The sequence below is a fragment of the Rhineura floridana genome, chromosome 2 (assembly GCF_030035675.1).
Source record: "Rhineura floridana isolate rRhiFlo1 chromosome 2, rRhiFlo1.hap2, whole genome shotgun sequence".
Classification (NCBI taxonomy): Eukaryota; Metazoa; Chordata; class Lepidosauria; order Squamata; family Rhineuridae; genus Rhineura; species Rhineura floridana.
In genome coordinates this window covers 104,472,541-104,491,736 of record NC_084481.1, presented here as the reverse complement: position 1 = coordinate 104,491,736, position 19,196 = coordinate 104,472,541, and the positions used below count along the sequence as shown (strand labels likewise).

The following is a 19,196-nucleotide window of genomic DNA, read 5'->3' as shown; positions in this document are numbered from 1 at the left end:
TCTCACCTCTGACTCACCTTTCTGGTTACTCTTCTCTGCAGACCACCGGAGGAGACACATTGTTTTTGTCTCCTCTCTAGCATGAGGGGCAATGTCCAGCATGGTCATTGCAGCCTCCAACTAAGTTAGCTAAATACAAGTAGCATCATTCCTGTCTACTATTTATTTCTATTAATAAAGTAGTCTTTTTTTATTTTGAAACAGAGCTTGAATCAAGGTGCTGGTTTTAACCTATAAAGCCTTACACGGCTTAGGACCACAATACCTGATGGAATGCCTCTCCCAACATGAACCCACCCATACTCTATGCTCAACATCAAAGGCCCTCCTCCGGGTGCCTACTCCGAGGGAAGCTGGGTGGCTGGCAACAAGGGAGAGGGCCTTCTCAGTGGTGGCCCCCAAATTATGGAATGATCTCCCTGACAAGGTGCGCCTGGGGCCAACACTGTTATCTTTTTGGCACCAGGTCAAGATTTCCCCCTTCTCCCAGGCATTTTAGCATGTTTTTAAATTGTTTTTAAAATTTTTAAATTGTGTTTTTAAATTGTGTTTTGTGTTTTGAAATTTGTGTATTTGTTTTTAATGTTTTTAATTGCTGTAAACTTCCCAGAGAGCTTCAGCTATGGCAGTAAATGTAATAAATGAATGAATAAATAAATAAATCTCTGTGATTTAAAGCGAGATAAAAGCTTGCTTTCTCTCAGGTAAAATCACACCCATGCAACACAGAGTGCTGAGCAAGCCACATTAAGCTAAACTCTGCTAAAACTCTAATTGGTCTACTAGCCATTGGAGCCAACAGTCCTGAAAAACAAGGGGGCCTGAATACAGTGGATCAAAGATCTGCCCTAATGTGCCCAAGAACTACCCAGAGCACCCCCATTGTGCCCTTACCATCCACAGAGCACCACCAGAAAAACTGCTTTGACAGTGGCTCATTTTACCACCAGTGAGAGGACCTCTGCAGCAGATTTCCTACTTTGGGGGGGCCCTCCCAATGATCACAGGATTGAACCCATAATATTTCTTCTTCAGTAGTATTGCTTTGCCCTAGCTCTTAATATTTAAAAATGGGCTCATGACACAATATGGATTGTATTTTTATAGAAGCAAAAACTACAGGACACAATATACTTACCCACTTCATGATGGCTGTGTTTTACAAGGTCCCTATACAATTCAAAAATAATTACTGTGGTAGCATCATTAAACAAAGACTCGCCTTTTATTAAGTTGACAACTATTTTCGAAAGCCCTAAAAAGGGGGAGGGGGAATAGCAAAGTAAACAAGTTCAATTTTTATGCTTCATAAGTAGAAAGACACTATAACAAGACCTACAACAAATGGGGAAATTCACATATTCTCCAAACCAGGGTTTGGAGTATTGGGAATGAGCAACCATAAGCCTGTAACTCGTGCACCCCCTCTTCTTATTCCTATATAAGATCTGTGCTGGATCAGACCAAAGCCCTATCTAGTCCAACATCCTACTCTCAAAGTGGCCAATCAGATGCCTCCAGAAAGCCTGAAAGTAGTACACAAGTGCAACAGCACTTTCCCCAATTACGATTCCCAGCAACTGGTATTCAGAAGCACACTGCCTCCCAACAGTGGAGAACATTCCAATCATTGTTTGCTTTGCATTTTATTTGAATATGAAAAAAGGTTTCTGCAAACTACAGTTCCCCATATTTGGAGAAAAGAGGGAAAGAGTCTGTTGTAAATTGTGATTGGAAATTTCTCACCACCTCCCTGCACACATGAGAGAAGGTGAGAGCATAAGCCAAGGCTCATGTTTGCTTATTCTCATATTGACAAATTATGGTTTACTGTTGTGTCCAAAACAGGCCTGACTCCATTAAGTGATGTTAAGATCCCAGATGAAACCCCCAAGATGCATGAAACTGTATCCTCAATAATAATGTCAAAATACAATGTATAACTTGCTGCTATGATACAGCTCACAACTCAGTATTAATGCACAAATCCATAGCTGGTTGTTCATGCTGTTAAAATATTTAAGATGAGATCTAAAGATCCAATATTTTCATAGTTGAACAGTTTAGTTCACTAACACGCGATTTTCAAAGCTTTTTAGGCATCAGTTTTGAATTATGTGGACAGTATGTTTGCAATCAATTAAGTGAATCTATCAATCAATAAAACTTTATTGTATATAGCCAAAGGCCTTAACAATGTATACAAAATATTGCTTAAAAGACCCGTCTTACTCAAAGCTCTTATTAAAATAAAACATCCGTTAAAAGGCTAAACACTCAGGCCTTAAAGATAAAATTTTATAATACCGCATAATTCTTAATATGTAGAGCAGTCAACTTCTTAGCTGCCAATGCAAACTGGGCTACCGAATATGTGATATATAAATATTTGTCAGCTAAAAGTTCCACTACCATTTCTTGGAGCGTTTGATCAGAGAACATCCAAATAATATCTGACAGAAATTTTTCTCTAGGATCCACATACAAAGGACAGTACAGCAAGTAATGGATTATATCTTCAATCTGATTACACCCATAAATACAGTTCCATTCTGTGACTGGAATTCTAAGGTATCTCCCATCGAGACATGCAGAGGGCATCTGCTGGAACATGAGTTCTGTAAATGCCCTTCTGAGTTGGGGAAAGGTGAGAAACTCAAAATAATGAGCTCTTGCATGATTGTACTTAAATTAAGGATACCAGGGAGAGAAGCGTACAACAGCAATGGCTGCTCTATCTTGAGCAGCATCATGGTCGAAAATCCAGTTCCTGAGAACGAGACAACTAAAATTTATAAGGTTTTCCATGGAAAGATTGTAACCCTTGAGCTTGTCCTGGCACTGCCTTGCCCAACCTCCAGATCTTAATTGCTCAAACCAGCAGAGTTTAGTAAAACAAAAGTCCTCCATCCCATTTAGTCCACGCCAATATCTAAAATAAGGTTTATTCTTGCAGTTATTGATGGGAGCCCAAGCTCAGATCTAAGGTGGACAGATGGGGTCCCTGGTGGTAGCCCCAACAACTGTCTCATAAGTTTATTTTGAAGAACTTCCAGTGCGTGCTTAGATGTTTGTCCCCATAATTCTGCCCCAAAAAGCATTTGGGGTACAATTTTAGCAGCATAGACCTTAAGGACGGGACTAATTAGCTGCCCCCCTTTGGTATGGAAGAAAACCCTAAGCTGACCAACAGATCTGGCGCGCAGTAATTTGATAGCTTCTAAGTGATGTTTCCAAGACAGTTTCTCATTAAAATGCAAACCTAGATATTTAAACGAGTGGACCTGCTCCAGAGGGAACCCATCGAATGCCCATTTGGACTTTGGTGGCCTTTTGCCAAATACCATAATCTTGGTTTTAGAGTAGTTGACTGTCAGTTGCTGCTCCTTGCAGATCTCCCTGAATTTGGCTAACATCCTTTTAAGGCCAATTTTGTTCAAGGATAATAATGCTAAATCGTCAGCATAAAGCAAAATTGAAATCTTGTGTGTCCCGACTGAAGGAGGGGGGGAGAAGGAGATGCCATTCTGGGAATGAGATAATTGATATACACATTAAATAGGAAGGGCACCAAAACACAACCTTGTTTCACCCCTCGGTTGATATGGATAGCTTGAGACAGAGCGCCTTGTAGGCCAGTTCGCACCTGCAATGAATTATCCTGGTGGAGTAGTTGTAATAACCAGAGTAATCTTTTATCAATATTAGTCTTGGCCAATTTATACCATAGGAGCTCTCTATCTATTAAATTGAAGGCTGAAGCGAAATCTACGAAGGCTGCATAAAGAGACTTATTTGGTCCCCTTATAGTTTTGTGAATTAAATGATGTAACACATAGGCCTGGTCTGTAGTACTCCTACCCTTCCTAAAACCCGCCTGTTCATCATGAACAATAGATTATTATCCCATTCGAGCAGTTTACTAGAAAATATTGTGAATAGAGTTTAGAGGCCACATCTAAAAGACTAATAGGTCTATAATTACGAGGGTCAGCTCTGTCACCTTTCTTAAAGATGGGCACAACAATACTAGAGCACCACCCTAGGGGGAGTTCGCCAGTGGAGTTGATATGTGTGAAAAGGTTGGCTAGAATTGGAGACCACCAACTGGCGTCTAAAAGGAAAACCTTGGGAGGCATCATGCCTTCCCCTGGGGCCTTACCAGGACGAAGAGATGAAATCAGATCCTCTATGTCGATGGGGGAAACAGGCGGCCAATCGGCGAGGTCAAAAGGTTTTCTGTTCATGGCTTGGTGTGTATTTATATTGCTTCCAAAAATGCCACTGAAGTGGGAAACCCATGCTTCAGGTGTAATTGGGGGGGGGGCAATCACAGGAAAATTATGAGCAAACCCTCCCTGGATAATGTTCCAGAATTTGCGCTCGTTCCCCTCAGTAAGGGTGAGACCCAAGGATTTCCAGTTATTAACAAAAAAGGCCCTTTTTTTCCTCCTGAGCATTATTTTATAATCTCTCTCCACTGCTGTTGCAGAAAGAGAGTAGTTTCGTCAGTGCCAATACTCTTTATCTGCCTTATTAGTTTGTGCAGCTCCTTTTTCTTTAGCTTGCATTCCCTATCAAACCAAGACTGGGGCATTACAGGGTTTTTGTCTGACAGGGTAGTGATTAAGAGGGGTCTAAGTATGCCAATTATATCCTGGTAAATCTCACAAATATTCCAGGATCTTTCAAGAGCAAGTTGTCATAGCTCTTGAAGCTTATTTGTTTCCAGGAGCTGCCTAACGTTGAATCCGATTTCCAAAGACCATTTAAGCCGTCTCTCTCCTAATAAGTGGCCCGCCATAGTTAGATCTGTCGGCGCCCCAGATTGTATTTCCTGTAAATCAAGGATCAACCTAATTGGAAGGTGGTCGCTTTCGGATCTATCTTCTATTGACAAACATTTCACATAAGCAACGAGAGAAGGGGATCCCAATATATAATCTACGATGCTGGCTCCCTTATCAGTTATATATATATAATACCCCTTCGAGTGGTCTAAATAGGTGCCATTAAGGCACGCCAGCTGAAATTTAAAAATTAAAAAGAAGAGGGCCTGTCCATACTTGTTAAGTATCCTGAGAAATTCATGGAATGCTCACTGCTTCCCCCAGATCTATACCTAGGGCTTTTTCCAAAGCAGGATAATCGTTGCCCATCCTAGCATTAAAATCTCCACAAATTAGAAGTAAGTAATTTGGATAGTCTGTGAAAAGGCTATCAAGCAAATTGTCAAGTTTACTCCAGGCCTCATCAACGGGGCCAGAAGATCTGGAAGGGAGATAGACGTTGATACAGATAAGAGGAACTGGCTTGCAACCTTGGATAATCAAGGCCTGGTAATAACTGGAGGCTGCCCCAGCTAACTCGATTCCAAGCACCTTAAGGTGGAAGAGATCAGGATAGCCAGGCCTCCACTTCCACGGCCTAGGAGAGCAGTTTTCTGGGTAGGTTGTTCCCAGATCTTATAACCTTGAAGATTTAAGGAATTTTTCTCCAGAAGCCAGGTCTCTTGAAGGCAGATAATATCAAAGGTCTGAAGATAAAGGGTAAAATCCAAATCCACCAATTTGTTCCTCCATCCCGCAATGTTCCAGGATAGATTAATAGGTTGGCTTTGCCGTGGCAGGCTGGTGAATACGTTATTAGGGGGAGACATATTTTGTCACTCCGAAATGAATGTTCCCGTATCTCCCTCCAGGTATTTAATAGCTTCCATGCTTGGGCTGAGCCTACTGACATTTGAGAATAAAGTGCCTGTGTTAATTGCCAGAGGGCCAGCAAGAGCTGTGTTCTTCCCTGGTGAGCCCATTTCTTCTTCTCCTAGATATCTCATATACTGTCAGGTGGCAGCCTTAATTGCCCCTGAATTACCGGTAAATGTTGTTGGGGTTGAGCCCCTCCTGGTGCAGCTCTGTTCACTTTTATTTCCTACCAGATTGATTTCTGTGGTAACTTGAATGAATCCCTCATTTTTGGGTGGGTGATTAGCCTGATAAAATGCGGCAAGCTCCTCCTGTACCTTCTCTTTGTTTAAAAATCTGTTTTGCTCTACTTGCATATTTTCCAAATGGGATTTCAGGAACGCAAGTCTGGTCACTACTTTATTTTGTTGCTCATGGGGCAGGGCTCTAAAGAAGTCAAATAGTTGTCTTTCCTCAATGTTGAACGGTTCCTTCTCCTTGTGACGGTGTTGTCTCCTTAGATGGTCTCTATCGCATACATTCTCCACCTGCTCCTGGATACCTAGATCTTTATGCCCCATGAAAGGTTCTTTGGATTCTTCAGCTGTGGCAAGGTCTATCAGGTCTGGGGTACCACCGACCTTCCCGTGTCTATGTTTGGGGGGTGAAGACCGATGATAACCCAAGGCCATAGGAGAGGCCAAATTCTCAAAGAATCTTGAGATTACAATGTTCCTCACGGAAAGGGCATCTCTGCAGTCATACACAGCGCTAGCTGAGGCCCAGTCAGTGAAGGTTACCACTGCGCGTGCACCAATATAATTATAAAATATGTATTCCACATGGGCAATATCGCCTATAGAAAGGAGGCCCGAGGAAGCTGCATTCAGAATACCTAGGAGGTGTAATTTGCGTTCATATTGAGATAAGAGCCCGTCTGGTTTGGGGTAGTTTACTAGGACCAGCTTTTGGCAATTTAGTACTATATTCTAGTTGTTATCTTTTCCATGTCTCTCCTGTGTGCTTTCCTTTTCAGTAAAGTTATTGACCATGGGTCCTGCATGTCAGTCTTGAACCTGGGCCTGTACTGGTGTAAGTGGAGATGTAAATGAGCAGGCCTGTACAGGGAGAGCCGGAGTATCAAGGTGCTGTTTTGGATTATCACCGTTGGTTTTCTTGTTGAGACTCTGCTTGACTTTTTGTACTGCCTTCTGCTTAGGACCTTTGTCTAGCAATTTGAAAAGTTTTCCAAACTCCATCTTCTTGTAGTGCACAGGCTTTGCATTTTTGATGTTTTTACTTTTCTTTAAAGTTCTCTTCTTTAGATTTAAAGATTTTGATTTCTCCTCACTCTCGTTTTGGTCACTTTTCGGGTAGGCCCATTTATTTGAACCTTGATTTCGCTTGGCTCAATTGCTGTGTCTGCATCTCCAAATTTCCACCCAGACATTTTAAAAATTTCAACCAATGTAGTTAGAAGGTTGTTAGAAGGATTTCATATGTTCAAGATCTTTCATTATCATAAGGATCCAACCTTGAACTGGCACTTCCAGTATACTTTCTGATGTACTTGCTACCTCTTGCTGTTTTGTTACTTCAGATGGAGTAGGGGACTTTTTTAGGATTCCTTTCCCATCATTAAAAGCCAGCTCCAAAGTTTCCTTCAGCATCAGTTCATTTATTTGATCGACCTTTTTTGGTTGCCGTATTGTCTCTGAAGGGACCATATTCTCAGCTAGAGCCAACTCAAAGGCAAGATTCACAAAGGAAAAGTCCTCATTTAGGTCAAGAATATTGTTTTGAAAATCCAATGATTATTCTAGGTTAGTATTTGGGGAGTTCGAGGAATGTGAAATCTCATCTTCCTCCTCCCTTTCTTCTGCCCTGCTGAAGAACTGTGTAATTTTCGTTTGGCTATCCCTCACATTTAAAAGGGTATTCCCAGCAAGTGGGATAATACCTAAGTCCCTATATCCCTTTCAGGTAAGGACCATTGTGCTTCTGAGGTCACAAGGATTTCCAAAGAGCTGCGACTTTAAAGAAATTGGGAGCACTTCCCCAGTTAGCAGTTAGTGAGAGAACTCGCAGTCCTGACAAACTGTAAGTCTTGGTTTTCCTTCAGTGCACTTTTTATTTATGCCATCCAATTTACTTACATTGCTGTTGCTGAAGTTCTTATCTTATCTTCCTTTAAGTTGTTCAAACCTCTGAGTTTGCAGAGCGGTTGAAACAGTTCCTCGGCTAATTATCGTGAACCTATCTTATATCCAGTGTTTTTTTAAAAAAGTTAACAGAAACATTTCACATTTTACTACTTTAATGCATGGTACTTTTTGTATATTAGCAAGTTAAACATCCAGCTTTTTCCTTATATGGTTGTATTTCCATGTTATCTGAGCTATTGTCTATGAACCTTAGGCAAAGGATGGTAAGTCAAATGCAGGTCACATCTTTACAGTAATAAAATGTAACTTCTTGTATTTCTTGATAATTTAACTCTATATGTGATTAAAAGTTATCAAATAATTCTTGTAGTGTTTAGGCCCTAGAGAGAGCTCTCTTTAAAATTATGAAGTAAAAGCTCTACTGATGCCATTTCCGAGGCCACAATAATGCTTCTCATTTAGTTGCATATTTAAAAAACGTAAGTGGTTTATTATTTACTGAAATATCTAACACTCCAGAAATAGAGACACAATGACTTAGTTAACATGTAACATCGAGCCCTGAGGAGGGCCAGGATCTCTTCTCAATCATCCCAGAGAGCAGGACACGGAATAATGGGCTCAAGTTGCAGGAAGCCACATTTCAACTGGACATCAGGAAAAACTTCATAATTGTTAAGAGCCATACGACAATGGAACCATTGCCTAGAGAGGTAGTGGGCTCTCTGGAGTGATTCAAGAGGCAGCTGGACAGCCATATGTCGAGAATGCTTTGATTTGGATTCCTGCATTGAGCAGGGAGTTGGACTTGATGGCCTTATGGCCCCTTCCAACTCTACTATTCTATGATTCTATGATTTTCTAAGTGAGGTTTGAACTCATGTGCTTTCTCCTCCCCATATGTGCTGATTCCCTTCTTTACTTTTTGTTTTATGCCAAACTATAGTTTGCTATTAATCTGAAATAGTATAAACCATGGCTACATTTCTGTTCCAAACCAGGATCATAAAGCCTCATGGTTTCTAATTTTGGTTTGGAGGTCAAGTGGAAACCACAATACATCATTTAGGAATTAACAGCAAGCTATGATGGCCAAGAAACAAGTTAGGGAATAAACTGGAGCCCAAGAGTCCAAGGCTTACCTTTGTAATAACAAATCTTTGTTTCACATTATATGTGAACCAAATCAATGGCAAAAACTCTATGGTTAGTAGAATGGTCTGGTTCACACATAACACTAAGCCATAGTTAGTTTTGCTTAACCATGGCTTGTTAGTGTGAACCCAATCCAATAGCTTAGCCATGGTTTGTTCCAGACAAACCATGATCATAAGCCATGGTTTGTTATTGGCTTAAAAACCTTGGCTTGTTCTAACACAGGCTTGCTGTTATATGTAAACACTACATGATTTATTAGCCATGGTTTGTTTCCCTGCCCCTGACTCTCATCAAACTACAAAGTCATACAGCAAGATCAGCATGAAAATGAAACTGCTCCCAAGGGAAAGTTGGTGTTTTGCCTGAAGATCCCGCTCTTAACTCCCAAAAGAGCTCTTTTCGCCACCCCACTACAATATGTCCCTCACAAAACAATCCACTTCACAGCTGGTGCCCAGAAGAGAACAATTTAAAGCAGATTTGAGGGGCCCCCAATTAGTGTAGTGATGGGTAGGCGTTGTGAGGAGGACTTGCCAGGTAAGGGGAACGCAGCCCAGACAGTTAATGACTGTGCCTTGTTCCACTCCTCCCCACACCCGCAGGTTTGTTGGTTGCCCCATCAGCCAGCTCTCAGACCTCCAGATGCTGCTCCTAAATGCCAGATCGGTGCCTAATAAGATCTCCCTCATTCATGATTTAATTGTGGATGAGGCAGCCAATCTGGCATGTATAACAGGGACCTGGGTGGGTGAGCAGGGAGGAGTCAGTCTCTCCCAGATATCTCCGCCAGGGTACCTGGTTCAGCATCAGGGTAGACCTGAGGGTCGGGGGGGTTGTTATGGTCTATAGGAGCTCCATCTTCCTCTGCAAGCACCCTGTACATGTGACTACTGGTCTGGAGTGTTTACACGTTGTGTTGGGTCAGCAGGATAGACTGGGGATTCTGTTGGTGTACCGCCCAGCCCGCTGCCCAACAGACTCCCTAGCTGAGCTGACGAAGGTGGTCTCGGGTGTACTGTTGAGATCCCCCAGACTGTTGGTTCTGGGGGATGTCAACATCCATGCCGAGGCCACCTTATCAGGGGCAGCTCAGGATTTCATGGTTTCCATGACAGCCATGGGACTGTCCCAATATGCCACTGGCCTAACACATGTACCAGGGCATACTCTAGACTTGGTTTTTGCAACTGGACATGGAGATGGTGATCTGAATGTGGGGGGCCTTACATCAGTCCCTCTGTCATGGACAGATCACTGCTTGCTGAAGTTTAAACTTACAGTGGCCTTTCCCCTCTGCAAGGGTGGGGGACCTATGAAGTTGGTCCGCCCCCAGAGACGAATGGATCCGGATGGTTTCCAAAGGGCTCTGGGGAGTTTTCCGGTGATAGAGCTGGTGCTCCTGTCGAAACCCTGGTTGAACTGTAGAATACAGAAATGACCCGGGCAGTTGACATGATTGCTCCTGAGCACCCTCTCCTGTGTAGAGCTCATATGGCTCCTTGGTATACACCAGGGCTGAGAGCGATGAATCAATATAGGAGATGGCTTGAGTGCAGATGGAGATGAACTCCTGGGGGATGCAATTACACACTGGTAAGTGCCTATGGTAAGCTGTATTTAGGAGCAGTGAGGGCAACAAAAAAACTATTTTGCTGCCACCTTCAAATCATCAATTTGCCGCCCAGCGGTGCTCTTCAGAATTGTCTGGGAGCTATTACACGCTGGCCCCAAGGACATGGTAGAACCATCTGAGGCCTGCTGTAATGAATTTGCTAGGCACTTCCAGGATAAAATCTTTAGCATCCGCCAGGACTTAGACTCCAGTGTTTTAGCAGGTGAATCAAACGGGGTATCCAGAGCACAGCCTTGTCCTGATTTCCTGGATGAGTTTCAGTTGGTACAGCTTGAAGATGTTGACAAGGTGCTTGGACAGATTCATGCAACCACTTCTGTGCTGAATCCTTGCCCATCTTGGTTAATCAAAGCTAGCAGAGATGGAACAGCCGGCTGGGCCAGGGAAGTGATTAATGCCTCTCTGCGAGAAGGGGTGGTCCTTGGCTGCCTGAAAGAGGTGGTAGTGAGAGCACTCCTGAAAAGACCCTCCCTGGACCCAGAAAATCTTATACTTATGCTATAGGCCAGTAGCAAATGTTGCATTTCTGGGCAAGGTCCTTGAACGAGTTGTGGCAGGCCAGCTACAGACACTCATGGATGAGACCAATTACCTGGATCCATTTCAGTCAGGTTTCAGGCCTGCTTTTGGCTCGGAAATAGCCTTGGTTACCCTATATGATGACCTCTGTTGGGAGAGAGACAGGGGGAGCGTGACTCTGTTGATTCTCCTTGATCTCTCAGTGGCTTTCGATACCATCGACCATGGTATCCTTCTGGGAAGACTAGCTGAGTTGGGAGTGGGAGGGACTGCATGGCGGTGGTTCCGCTCCTACTTGGCGGGTCAGCTCCAGAAGGTGGTGCTTGGGGAACATCGCTCGGCACCCTGGACTCTCCAATATGGGGTTCCGCAGGGGTCAATTCTGTCCCCTATGCTGTTCAACATCTACATGAAACTGTTGGGTACAGTCATCCGGAGCTTTGGAGTGCATTGCCATCATTATGCTGATGACACGCAGCTCTATTTCTCCTTTTCATCCTCTTCAGGTGAGGCTGTCAATGTGCTGAACCGGTGCCTGGATGAGGGCTAATAAACTGAGGCTCAAACCAGACAAGACTGAGATGCTGTTAGTGGGTGGTTCTTCTGACCAGATGGTGGATGTCTAACCTGTCCTGGATGGGGCTGCACTCCTCCTTAAGGAGCAGGTTCGTAGCTTGGGGGTTCTCCTAGAACCATCTCTGTCACTTGAGGCTCAGGTAGCCTCGGTGGCACAGAGTGCCTTCTACCAACTTCGGTTGGTGGCCCAGCTACACCCCTATCTGGACAGGGATAACCTGGCTTCAGTTGTCCATGCTCTGTTAACCTCTAAGTTAGATTACTGCAATGTGCTCTACGTGAGGCTGCTTTTGAAGACGGTTCAGAAGCTGCAGCTTGTACAAAATGCAGTGGCCAGATTGGTAACAGGGACCAGACGGTTCAAACATATAAAACCGATTCTGGCCCGCTTGCATTGGCTGCCTGTATGTTTCTGAGCTCGATTCAAGGTGCTGGTTTTAACCTATAAAGCCTTACACGGCTTAGGACCACAATACCTGATGGAACGCTTCTCCCGACACGAACCCACCTGTACACTATGCTCAACATCCAAGGCCCTCCTCTGGAAGCCTACTCTGAGGGAAGCTGGGAGGCTGACAACAAGGGAGAGGGTCTTCTCAGAAGGTGTTTAGGATTGGGCTCTACAAGGTTTGTTTTATTGTTTTATGCTGTTATTTGTATTTTTTAAATTGTTTTTTAATATTTTAAGTGCCTGCTTCATGGTTTTAAGGTTGCATATAGTTTAATTGTACCTTAATTGTATATTTTTGTATGTTTCCAACTACATGTAGTTTTATTTGTAAGCCACCCTGAGTTCCAGTTTGTAAAAAGGGCGGGGTAAAAATAAAGTTTCATTCATTCATTCATAGCCCCCAAATTATGGAATGATCTCCCTGATGAGGTGTGCCTGGCACCAACACTGTTATCTTTTCGGTGCCAGGTCAAGACTATCCTCTTCTCCCAGGCATTTTAGCATGTGTTTTTAAAGTGCTTTTTTAAAAAAATGTGTTTTTAAATTTGTGTATTTGTTTTTAATGTTTTTAATTGTCGCAAACTGCCCAGAGAGCTGTAGCTATGGGGCAGTATACAAATGCAATAAAAAAAAATTCAGCCCAGTACTCCTACCAACATCTAAAATGGAATGACTAAGAAAGCAGCAACATGAAATCAACAGTATACAGTAATACTCTAATTTTTCTTATTGTATCAACCATTTATATGATTTTTTAATAAAAAAATAATAGAGGAATACATAGCAATTGTTGGGGGGGTGAGAAACAAGCATTCATGTAGGTAGCAAAGTTAAAGAAATTCAAATTCTTTATGGCACAGAAATATAATCTTTGGAGGAAAAATTCTCGGAGAATTTTCAACATTCCATGGTGCCATAAGAAAATATTGTTGCCTGCAATTTGCAACTCATGGCTGCATGATAATTAGCACCTCTTATGCAAACACCAGATTTACAATCTACATACTACCCTCACAAATCCAGAGACAATAATCCTTAACTTTTATAACAGTCATAGTCATCGTTGTATACCACTTAATTGTCAAGGTGATTTTAACGCCCTTACCAGGCAATGAAGGAGAAGATGATCTTTCAGGTAACCTTGATGTCCTTGTGTTTCTAGGTGAATTCTATGCATGAATGAAGAACATAAAAAGAGCCTGCTGGATCAGGCCATTGGCCCAGCTAGTCCAGTATCCTGTTCTCATAATGGTCAACCAGATACCTATGGGAAACCCACAAGCAGGACCCAAGCACAACAGCACTCTCCTCTCCTGGGGTTTCCAGCAGCTGGTATTCAGAAGCATGCTGCCTCCGACTATGTAGACAGAACACTGCCATATGGCTAGCAGCCACTGATAACCTTATCCTCCATGTATTCGTCTTTTAAAGTCATCTGAATTAGTACCCGTCACTGCCTCCTCTTGGAGCCAAGTCCTAATTTAACTATGAGCTGTGTAAAGAAATACTTTCTTTTGTCCATCCTAAATCTTCCAACATTCAGCTTCACTAGATGTCCATGAGTTTTAATGTTATGACAGTGGGAGAACTACTTTTCTGTATCTACTTTCTCCATGCCATGTGTAATTTTATAAGCTTCTATCACAGGGGTGGCCACTCCATGGCTCTCCAGATGCTGCTGGACTACAGCTCCCATCATCCCTGACCATGAGCTGTGTTGGCTGAGACTGACGGGAGCTGTAGTTCAGCAGCATCTGGAGAGCCACGGAGTGGCCACCCCCGGTCTATTATGTCACCTCTTACTCGCTATTTCTCTAAACTAAAAAGCCCCAAACGCTACAATCTTTCCTCATAGGGGAGTTGCTCCATCCCTTTGATCATTCTGGTTGACCTTTTCTGAACCTTTTCCAACTCTACAATATCCTTTTTCAGGTGAGTCAACCACAACTGTGCACGGTATTCCAAATGCAGCCACACCATATCTTTGTAGAATAGCATTATAATATCAGCAGTTTTATTTTCAATTCCTTTCCTAACGATCCCTAGCATGGAATTTGCCTGGGTCGACATCTTCATCAAGCTATCCACTATGACCCGAAGGTCTCTTTCCAGGTCAGTCACCACCAGTTCAGATTCTATGAGTGTATATGTGAAATTAAGACTTTTTACCCTGACAAGCACCAATTATTTGTTTACAAGCACCACTAAATTGCATTTGCCATTTTACTGCCCATTTGCTCAGATTAGAGAGGACCTAGAACCTCATCTCTCGTCAACACTGGATGCCTCAGTTCCTCAGATTCCCTTCCTTTAAAAGTTAGTTCAAGCACCGGGATATGCGCTATATCTTCTGCTGTGAAGACAGATACGAAGAATTCATTCAGCTTCTCTGCTATCTCATACTCCATTAGCACACGTTTAATTCTCTTGTCATCCAAGGGTTCAACCACCTCCCTAGACAGTCTCCTGCTACTAATGCACAGTAGGGCCCCGCTTTTCAGCGTTCCGCTAATATGGCGGCACCAGCGGGGTGATCAGCTGGAGCATGGGGAGCTCACGCACTATAGCTGATCACTGTCAGCTGAAGCATGCTGTCAGCTGGAACACAGGGAGCTCACACGCTCCAGCTGATCGCTGTCAGCTGGAGCGCAGCAGCTGGAGCTCTCCCACTCCGGCTGATCAAGAGCTCCAGCTGACAGCTATGAGCTATAGCACACGAGCTCTCCAGGCTCCAGCTAATCGTTGTCAGCTGGAGCACATCGGCTGGAATAAAGTAGGGTTCCACTTTCCGGCGGTTTTTGCTTTTCAGCAGGGGCCTGGAATGTAACCTGCCACATGAGTGGGGCCCTTCTGTATTTAAAAGATCTTTTATTGTCATAAGAACATAAGAACATAAGAACATAAGAAGAGCCTGCTGGATCAGGCCAGTGGCCCATCTAGTCCAGCATCCTGTTCTCACAGTGGCCAACCAGGTGCCTGGGGGAAGCCCGCAAGCAGGACCCGAGTGCAAGAACACTCTCCCCTCCTGAGGCTTCTGGCAACTGGTTTTCAGAAGCATGCTGCCTCTGACTAGGGTGGCAGAGCACAGCCATTACAGCTAGTAGCCATTGATAGCCCTGTCCTCCATGAATTTGTCTAATCTTCTTTTAAAGCCATCCAAGCTGGTGGCCATTACTGCATCTTGTGGGAGCAAATTCCATAGTTTAACTATGCGCTGAGTAAAGAAGTACTTCCTTTTGTCTGTCCTGAATCTTCCAACATTCAGCTTCTTTGAATGTCCACGAGTTCTAGTATTATGAGAGAGGGAGAACTTTCTCTATCCACTTTCTCAATGCCATGCATAATTTTATACACTTCTATCATGTCTCCTCTGACCCGCCTTTTCTCTAAACTAAAAAGCCCCAAATGCTGCAACCTTTCCTCGTAAGGGAGTCGCTCCATCCCCTTGATCATTCTGGTTGCCCTCTTCTGAACCTTTTCCAACTCTATAATATCCTTTTTGAGATGAGGCGACCAGAACTGTACACAGTATTCCAAATGCGGCCGCACCATAGATTTATACAACGGCATTATAGTATCGGCTGTTTTATTTTCAATACCTTTCCTAATTATCGCTAGCATGGAATTTGCCTTTTTCACAGCTGCCGCACACTGGGTCGACATTTTCATCGTGCTGTCCACTACAACCCCGAGGTCTCTCTCCTGATCGGTCACCGCCAGTTCAGACCCCATAAGCGTATATGTGAAATTAAGATTTTTTGCTCCAATATGCATAATTTTACACTTGTTTATATTGAATTGCATTTGCCATTTTTCCGCCCATTCACTCAGGTTGGAGAGGTCTTTTTGGAGCTCTTCGCAATCCCTTTTTGTTTTAACAACCCTGAACAATTTAGTGTCATCAGCAAACTTGGCCACTTCACTGCTCGCTCCTAATTCTAGGTCATTAATGAACAAGTTGAAAAGTACAGGTCCCAATACCGATCCTTGAGGGACTCCACTTTCTACAGCCCTCCATTGGGAGAACTGTCCGTTTATTCCTACTCTCTGCTTTCTGCTTCTTAACCAATTCCTTATCCACAAGAGGACCTCTCCTCTTATTCCATGACTGCTAAGCTTCCTCAGAAGCCTTTGGTGAGGTACCTTGTCAAACGCTTTTTGAAAGTCTAAGTACACTATGTCCACTGGATCACCTCTATCTATATGCTTGTTGACACTCTCAAAGAATTCTAATAGGTTACTGAGACAGGACTTTCCCTTGCAGAAGCCATGCTGGCTCTGCTTCAGCAAGGCTTGTTCTTCTATGTGCTTAGTTAATCTAGCTTTAATAATACTTTCTACCAGTTTTCCAGGGACAGAAGTTAAGCTAACTGGCCTGTAATTTCGGGATCCCCTCTGGATCCCTTTTTGAAGATTGGCGTTACATTTGCCACTTTCCAGTCCTCAGGCACGGAGGAGGACCCAAGGGACAAGTTACATATTTTAGTTAGCAGATCAGCAATTTCACCTTTGAGTTCTTTGAGAACTCTCGGGTAGATGCCATCCGGGCCCGGTGATTTGTCAGTTTTTATATTGTCCATTAAGCTTAGAACTTCCTCTCTCGTTACCACTATTTGTCTCAGCTCCTCAGAATCCCTTCCTGCAAATGTTAGTTCAGGTTCAGGGATCTGCCCTATATCTTCCACTGTGAAGACAGATGCAAAGAATTCATTTAGCTTCTCTACAATCTCCTTATCGTTCTTTAGTACACCTTTGACTCCCTTATCATCCAAGGGTCCAATCGTCTCCCTAGATGGTCTCCTGCTTTGAATGTATTTATAGAATTTTTTGTTGTTGGTTTTTATGTTCTTAGCAATGTGCTCCTCAAATTCTTTTTTAGCATCCCTTATTGTCTTCTTGCATTTCTTTTGCCAGAGTTTGTGTTCTTTTTTATTTTCTTCATTCGGACAAGACTTCCATTTTTTGAAGGAAGACTTTTTGCCTCTAAGAGCTTCCTTGACTTTGCTCGTTAACCATGCTGGCATCTTCTTGGCCCTGGCGGTACCTTTTCTGATCTGCGGTATGCACTCCACTTGAGCTTCTAATATAGTGTTTTTAAACAACTTCCAAGCATTTTCGAGTGATGTGACCCTCTGGACTTTGTTTTTCAGCTTTCTTTTTACCAATCCCCTCATTTTTGTAAAGTTTCCTCTTTTGAAGTCAAATGTGACCGTGTTGGATTTTCTTTTTTTTTTTTCAATAATTTTTATTCAGATTTTCATAAAACATACAAGACAAAATCATAAAACATTCAAAGACAAAAAACAAAATCAAAAATAGTTAAACAAAAAGAAAAAAAAAGAAAAAAAAACAAAAATAAAAAATAAAGAGTAAAATATTGACTTCCCATTTGTCAAAGATCAAATCAGTTATAAGTCTATAATATATAACAATCCTGTCTCTTAAGTCATATTATAAAATCACTTTCCTCCAGTAGTTATCTTACTTAATCATCAAATCTCATAAACATTACTTTATTCTTTCCACAAAAAGTCAAAGAGAGGTTTCAATTCTTTAAGAAATATATCTATCAATTTTTTTTTCCAGATAAGCATATCGATTAATCCATCTCATTACTAATTATGATAATCTTATTGTCATAACCATAGTCAAAATAAACATTTCAATTAATCCATCACATCAGAATCTGTTAGGTTCAGTAATTTCAGTAGCCATTGTTCTATTATCTCTATTAGTTCCATTTTCCATCTTCCATCTTCAGTAGTCTTGTTAAGTCCAGTAATTTCAATATCCAATCTTCCATTATCAGTATTCCATAATAATCTTGCTGTCAAAGCCATAGTCATATAGTAAGAGTCTGATGGGAATTACCTCTATCCCAAATATTTTCTTGCCATCCATTCTGAATAGGTTGCTGAAATACTGCTGTAAAATCATATCTCTGTTCTTTTTTTCAAAATACACTGGGTCATCTCTTAAAAGTTTTTCCATTGTCACATGGCTGCAGTTAATTCCATAGAATTTCTCTATATTGGGCTCCATCACATCATTCCAGTCCAGAAGATAATCCATGCCATTGATAACTTTATCTCTAGAATCTTCATTAATTTCTTCAGAGATAACATTGAGTTCCAAACAATAGATTTTATTTCTAAAGTCCATAGACTCCAAATCTTGTTCCTGTTCCACGTTTGTTCCAATCTCCGGGATCTCCTCTCTCACAGGGACCCCTATTCCAGTCTCCAGGGTCTCCTCTCTCACAGGGACCCCTGTTCCAATCTCCGGGGTCTCCTCTCTCACAGGGACCCCTTCCAGGGTCACCTCTCTCACAGGGACCCTTATATCTTTAATCTCCTGCTTCATTTTACTCAATTCAATTTTCGTTATCTCAATCTCATCCATTATTTTCTGAAACATAGTTATTTCCAGATTCTCAGCCACTTTCTTAATTGCCATTTTAAAAGAAAAATATAGGAAAACCACTTCTTATTTCAGCAACAATTGGGTTAATACTCCAAACTTGGTGACATCACAGTATAAACAGAGCAGACAGCCTTATCTCTCCAATAGTTAAGTAAACAAAATGCAGTTCCCAGGATCGAAACAATTAATGGCAATCGTCAAGAAACAGATTCGTCAAAATTAAATAGACCAAAAAGAGAGTAGTCTCAAAACAGTATAATATTTTTCAAAATAAAAATCTGGAATAGAAATCCCTCTTCTGTGTATATCTTTAGAATGCAAATCCAGGACAGCTTTTTGCAACAAAAACAGAGATAAGCTATTAATTAGTGCGTAGCAGAGAGAAGTTACGGCTCCCCAGTGAGATGTCAAAAACCGATCAATCTGGCAAATCTCTTTTAAACAGCAACAATTTAAGTCAAGTAAAAGAAAAATATAGAAAGAAGGGTGCTTGCCTGTTAGTGCGTTCTCTCTTAGAAGATAAGATGAACGTTCGCTTTAACAGATAGAGCTTGCTGTTGAAAATCCGTCCCACCTTCGTCGGCTGG

The 19,196-nt window shown here is 42.2% G+C and overlaps 1 protein-coding gene across 11 annotated transcripts in view; it reads right to left on the bottom strand.

The window, feature by feature from the left end:
• Positions 1 to 19,196, bottom strand: part of LOC133376937 (sodium/hydrogen exchanger 10-like) — a 238,936-nt gene that overhangs the window by 152,152 nt on the left and 67,588 nt on the right. For 8 of the 11 annotated variants that reach the window (XM_061609941.1, XM_061609934.1, XM_061609937.1 and 5 more), the window contains one exon: positions 1,139 to 1,255. The exons of the other annotated variants lie outside the window; for them this stretch is intronic. In XM_061609941.1, coding sequence (XP_061465925.1) covers positions 1,139 to 1,255 — 117 coding nt within the window. The remainder of the gene's footprint in view (positions 1 to 1,138; positions 1,256 to 19,196) is intronic. 11 annotated transcript variants of the gene reach the window in all.